At 39.0% G+C, this 6724-nt stretch overlaps 1 protein-coding gene across 6 annotated transcripts in view; it reads left to right on the forward strand.

Moving 5' to 3' along the window:
• The window catches only part of CRYZL1 (crystallin zeta like 1), a 36666-nt gene that overhangs the window by 3797 nt on the left and 26145 nt on the right, over nucleotides 1-6724 (forward strand). For 5 of the 6 annotated variants that reach the window (XM_012186074.5, XM_060416099.1, XM_004002757.5 and 2 more), the window contains exon 2: nucleotides 6629-6700. In XM_012186074.5, coding sequence (XP_012041464.2) covers nucleotides 6635-6700 — 66 coding nt within the window. In that variant the 5' untranslated portion in view covers nucleotides 6629-6634. Of the gene's footprint in view, nucleotides 1-2473; nucleotides 3649-6628; nucleotides 6701-6724 lie in introns of those variants that run through there. The other variant, XR_009600760.1, reaches the window with a different exon arrangement.

Genomic DNA, 6724 nt, shown 5'->3' on the forward strand with positions numbered 1-6724 from the left:
CTTGGAAATTCTTAAAATGTTTGACATTGCAATCACAATGTTTCGGGGGTTTGTTTTTGGTGAAATCTTTGATTCATTGATGAAAGTGAATCTTTTCTTGCTCGTGCAAACTTCACATGAAATAATTCAAATACATCTTTAGTATTTTTGCAAAATGATTTTCTTCTTGTACATTGTAAAGGTGACATCTCGTTAAATTATTTCCCTTTGATGGTGAATTTATTAGTAAACATTTAATCAAAAGTACAGTTCCTACTTTGCATCTCAAGTAATGATTAAAGAGCCTATAGTGATTTAGAGAATTAAATGTTGGCAGACTGCAGTAAGCTTGGTCTATGGAGAAGAGGATCCTTTGGGTTGGTGGAGAGGAGGGAGAGTATAGTAACAGTAGGGAGTGCCCTCAGTTTACCTTCCGCATCCCGTGCCTTGTCCCAGTGCTACATGACTAAGCCAGCGGGAAGGAGACTTGCATTCATGGCGCCATGGGCTCCACTGTTCCCCAGGAGTACAGTATGGAAAAATGGAATGCCAACTCAGAAATATAAATGAAAGTTACATTTCTGTCATTCTGAATCTTACTGTACCAAATGGGCCCTACATCTAATACAAACTGGAGCAGTGACTTCTAATCTATGAATTAATGACCATCCCACTTTCCCAAACCACCCACTACCCACCTCCCAGCAGTACTGGCAAGGGGGTCCACTAGTAAGAATTCTTAAGTGAAAAGGTATTTTGTAAATCAGCAAATAACAAAAGTTAAGCTCTCTTGGAGGGAGGAGAATTAATCAAAAATTCTTTAGAGATTCAGAAGAGGTCATTGTTGGAAGCCTCTTGTTGCATGGATAGGCAACAGTTTGACATAGCTAATTAAATGCCTCATCTTGCTTCTACATAAAGCCTTTATCAAAAAATTATTTTCTTTTCCTAATTCTTCACCTATCTTTAGATCTCAGCTTATGTGAGATGTCAAGAGGATGCCACACTTGTATACAAATTCAATCAAGTATGTCTTGATAATGTCCATATAAATCTAGACTTTCATAATCAGAAGACTGATATGGTCGTCTCATCCCCATCCCCCTCAGCTGATGCTTGAATCTCCTTTATGATGCTGCTGTAAATGTGTACCCAGCCTCTAGTTTAAATCCATCTAGTAATAGGGACCATGTCACTTCATGCATCTGCCTAAGTTTTGTATACCTAAAATGTGAAAGTGAAAAGTTCTTATGATATGTGCTGCTAGCTAGAAATGCTTTCCAGAGTTTAGCTGGGTGTGAGCCACCATTGCAGCATCTCCCACGCCCATCTTGTAACAGGTGCAGGAGAGCAGTACAGTGTATAATGCCGGTGTGTTCATTGTTTATGTTGAGTGTCCTTCGAGTTTATAGATTTCTGGAGACTGTCTCCAGCACAATTAGAGACATCCCTCCCTCTTTAGGAAGCAGAGCTGGCCTGTCCAGTTAGGACTACCAGTCTCCATTACAGCCTGCAAAGTATGTGGTATTTGAACCAGCTCTCCAGCTAGTTACTGTTTTGCTGACCATAATAGGTTTTATGGGTACATGGTTTAACATTCCTCTTTATCTGATATGTGGATATATATGAAAAGTCCCACAGGTGGGTAAGAACATGGTTAAAACTTAAGCATCTCTTCAGTATAACTGAAGATTTACTCAGCCTGGCAAGATGATGAGCATAATAGGGCCACATTTCAGAGCTGACTTCATCTGGTTGTTTTTTTAAAGTAACCTAGCTGCTTGACAGTTTGTCTGCTTTCCTTAAAGTAAAAATGACGGTGGGTGAAGCATAATATTTCACTGTATTATGAAGTTTGTGCTGGGAATAATGAAAATTTGAACACATAAGAAGAGTCTGGACTTTGAAGTTGTCCACAGCTGTGTTGTCCAAAGGGAGAGAAAGAAGCCGTGCAGTGGCCTGTGGTGGTAGCCCAGGCCTCAGGCATCACAATTTTGGCCTATCATTGTGTTAACATCTAAGATGAGCACTTAAGCCAGGAGATTGTAAAGAAAAAGGAAGCCTAGAGGAGGGAATTGTGGGAGATTCTAAGATATCCTCGATGGCTGAAGTTGGCACAACAAAATCTCACTTGGGGGTGGGAAAAGTGAGTCTGGTTTTATGACTGTTGAATTTGAGGTTGAGCTGATACTCAAAACACTTTTGGTCTGAAAGTATAGATAAGGATTGCTCTATAGAGGTTTTACTTACAATCATTAATAGATGAGCTCCTTGGAGGAGTAAGTATAGCAGGGGAAGAGCAAGTGAGGCTCGTGTTGTTATAACTAAGAGGAAACCATTTGAAACGTCTTCCCATTGATTTTTTTTTTTTAGAAATCCTTTAAAAGATTAGTACTTTCGTTAACTACTTTCTTGGTATTATTTATGGTAAGTGTTTAATTTATGCAAAGTCCTTATTCTGCTTTTATACCAAAAATTATTTTTGTTTCTCCAGATTTATAACAGGTTTAATATGTTGATATTAAAAGACTTAAAGTATTACGAACATAATCTTCAATTTGTGGACTTATGTCAAATATATTTAAAATTGGATGTACCTGAAGAATTACCAATAACCTCAGATATGCAGATAACACCACCCTTATGGCAGAAAGTGAAGAGGAACTAAAAAGCCTCTTGATGAAAGTGAAAGAGGAGAGTGAAAAAGTTGGCTTAAAGCTCAACATTCAGAAAACGAAGATCATGGCATCTGGTCCCATCACTTCATGGCAAATAGATGGGGAAACAGTGTCAGACTTTATTTTTTGAGGCTCCAGAAGCACTGCAGATGTGACTGTAGCCATGAAATAAAAAGACGCTTATTCCTTGGAAGGAAAGTTATGACCAGTGTAGATAGCATATTAAAAAGCAGAGACATTACTTTGCCAAAAAAGGTCCGTCTGGTCAAGGCTATGGTTTTCCAGTGGTCATGTATGGATATGAGAGTTGGACTGTGAAGAAAGCTGAGTGCTGAAGAATTGATGCTTTTGAACTGTGGTGTTGGAGAAGACTCTTGAGAGTCCCTTGGACTGCAAGGAGGTCCAACCAGTCTGTCCTAAAGGAGATCAGTCCTGGGTGTTCTTTGGAAGGACTGATGCTGAAGCTGAAACCGCAGTACTTTGGCCACCTCATGCGAAGAGTTGACTCATTGGAAAAGACCCTGATGTTGGGAGGGGTGGGGGGCAGGAGGAGAAGGGGATAACAGAGGATGAGATGGCTGGATGGTATCACCAACTTGATGGACATGAGTTTGAGTAAACTCTGGGAGTTGATGATGGACCAGGAGGCCTGGCGTGCTGCAATTCATGAGGTTGCAAAGAGTCAGACACGACTGAGAGACTGAACTGAAGAATTTAAATTTTTTATGCTTTTTACAGGGCTTTTTAGGGCTTTTTACATCAACCTACATTTTTAAAACAGATTTATTTTCATTTAAAAGTTTTATGTAGCACTTTTCTGATAAAGGCAAGGTTATAGTAGAATATATAATTTTGAGGTTAATATCATTCATTTTTGGAAATAGCATGATAAATAGTATATATTTCATTTATATTTTTATTTTATGAGGTATTCAATTATTTCCTGTGTGCAAATATCTTTATGTTCAATAAAAATTTTATTAAAATGATGGATTAAGTGTTCAATTTAATCTGTACCACTGCCTAAGAAATTAAGTGGGTTCTGAATACCATTCGTTGTACCATTTCTCTGTGGTAAGAACTCAGTTTTCCTTTTTGGGCTTGCAAAACAAATAATATTTCCTCAATTTTCTTCTGGTCACTTTTATAAAAATACTTCTTTTTTTACTTTGTAACTTTGAGGGGTGGTTTTTGTTCCCACATGGTTACTTATTGAACCAACAACTAAACATTACTTTTTTATACCAGCCAGGCTGATTGTAACCTAATTTGGAGGAACTATTTAGATGATCTGACCAAAAATATGGGCATTATTATGTATATAATAGTAATCTTAAGGGACACCACGGGTACATACAAACAGCTTCCAGGGTCTTTGAAGTTGGGATACATACAGTATGAGACTCGTGTGACTGCTGATCTGAGAGAGATGCCATATGCTTTCAGATGCAGTGGGCAGAGAAGACAATGGCTTCCAGAGTCACAAAGGGAGATGTTTTGAAATCAAGGTGTTGATGTGTAATTATTTCATTTCTCAAAAAGAATTCTAGTAGCTCCAGATTGAGTAGAAGCAGAGTTTTATGTATTCAATAATAATGGATATTGATTCTTCGAAGCTGGGAGAACCCACTAGTTGAGTGAATAAAGCAAGGTTTTGTCAGTATGTAATGAAATCTGAAAGCATGGAACAGATGGAGTAGACTGCGTGTCACTGGGAGGTGATTTCAGAGAGGGAGTAGGACTTGAGCTTTGTTTACTTTGCAGAATCTGTAGAGTAAGTACGGCACAGTCTCAGAGAGCAAGCAGGCCTTGGAGCCTGGAGACAGCGGTGGCCATATGGTATGAAATTACACTTGGCTTCCCAGGTGGCACAGCGGTAAAGAATCTGCCTGCCAATGCAGGAGACGCAGTCCCTGGGTCGGGAAGATCCCCTGGAGAAGGAAGTGGCAACCCACTCGCATACTCTTGCCTAGAAAATCCCATGGACGGAGGAGCCTGGCAGACTACAGTCATGGGGTCACAAAGAGTCAGACACAACTGAGCACACACACGCACACTGCCTAGACCAGATGGGATGTGTTGGAAGAATGGAGGAGGAAGGTAAACTAGGGATGGTGGGTATGCATCTTAGATGGCTCAACAGCCAGGAAGAAGTTAGATTTCTGTCATGGGTAATTAGGATCTTCCCCTCTCCCTTAAAACCCTGACAAATTTATTGTTGTGTGTACACACACACATCTTCCTTAACCGGAAGGCTAGAGACATGTAAATTCTCTATGTCTGGAATGTGTACTCGTTTCTGTTAGTTCCAGCATTTGATGACCACCTCTGGAAAGCAGCAACCATTACTGAACTGCTTAGTAAAAACCCTCTATAAAGATCCTTTAGATCCATTACAATTCAGCTTGCAGGGCCAGCTTCATAATAACAGTACCTCTGCAGTCACACTGGACTCACAGTTAGAAGGCCCTCATGCTTGGTTTGATGCTTGGCTGTTACCATCTTGAAATTTTAGTTTCTGAACAATGTTCCCCACATTTTCATTTTGCAGTGAACCCTGCAAGTTATGTAGCTAGTTCTGTCAACAAGCACTTACTGATTATGAATCCTGAACTAAAGGAGATGGGGTTCTAGTTTTACATCTAATGTTAGCTCAATAGAAACCATTAAGTATAATGGTAAGGTAAATGACTTTGGAGTTGGTAGCATCTGATTTGTCTCAGCTCTGGCCCAGCTGGAGCTATGAGACCCTAGGAATGTGCCTCTGTAAGTCTCAGTTTCATCGTTCATAAAATAAATTCAATAATACTGTAGTACTTTCATCAAAAAATATGTATAAGAATGTTCTTAGCAGGATAATTTGTAAACGTGTTAAACTGGAAACCATCAGATGTCTATCTTTAGTGCAGTGGACATTTAGTAATTCATACAGTGGAATACTATGTAACTGAATGAAATAAATACAATTGCAGGCAACAGCATGAGTGAAACTCATAATACTGAGAGAAGAAGGAGAACAATTCATTTATGTAAAGCCAAAAACAGACAAAGCTAATCTCCGCTTGAATGTCAGGATATTGATTATCCTTGGAAGGGGGATAGTGACTAGAAGGGAAACCAGGGAGCTTCTGGAGTTCTAGTGACATGTTTCCTGCTATGGCATGGCCATGTTCACCTTGTAAAGTTCACCAAGCTATATACTTAGGATCTGTGAACTTTTCTCTGATTTTATATGGTACCTCTATAAAATTTACATTAAAAAATAGCTTTGTCATACAATTACTATGGAAATTAAAGAAACAGTTGTGGAATCCTTAGAGATGCTTCAGGATGTCCACAGAATGCAGGTTTAATTGAAGGCAGGAGGAGAAGGGGATGACAAGGACGAGATGGTTGGATGGCAACACCAACTCGATGGGCGTGAGCTTGAGCAAACTCAGGGAGGTGGTAAAGGATGGGGAAGCCTGGCGTGCTCTAGTCCATGGGGTTGCAAAGAGTTGGGCACAACTGAGCAACTGAACACCAACAAATGTCTTATAAACGGATACACAGGAATTAGGGACACAGTTTCAACGACTGTCTTGATTGTCCACTTTCTCATTTCCAGTGGACTTTTTTAAGACTTCGAAAGCCCTTTAAATGACTCTTTCAGTTATTAAAATTGAGCCCTCTGGCCTACACAGTTTTTTTTTCAAGTACATCTCATAATTTTTGTTGAATAGTGAAATGAACTTAAACCTTGGTGTGAAAGGCTGGATTATAAACCCATTCTCAAATGCGTACCTGAGGTTATTGCATATTCTCTTGTTTGATTGCTTTCAAGAACTATTACCTAAATTCATTATCTAAATGACGGTTAAACTGTCATTTTATCCTTTAGGACTATTTTTCATTTTACGCTTTCACTTTATCTGGCATATGTTTTGTTGGTTAGTATATTTCATGTATATTTTTTCTTTTATCGTTTTTAGGTGACTATGAAAGGCTTATATTTTCAACAGAGTTCTACAAATGAAGAAATAACATTTGTGTTCCAAGAAAGGGTAAGAAAAATGATTTAATCTTTA

This window comes from Ovis aries, chromosome 1 (assembly GCF_016772045.2).
Source record: "Ovis aries strain OAR_USU_Benz2616 breed Rambouillet chromosome 1, ARS-UI_Ramb_v3.0, whole genome shotgun sequence".
NCBI lineage: Eukaryota > Metazoa > Chordata > Mammalia > Artiodactyla > Bovidae > Ovis > Ovis aries.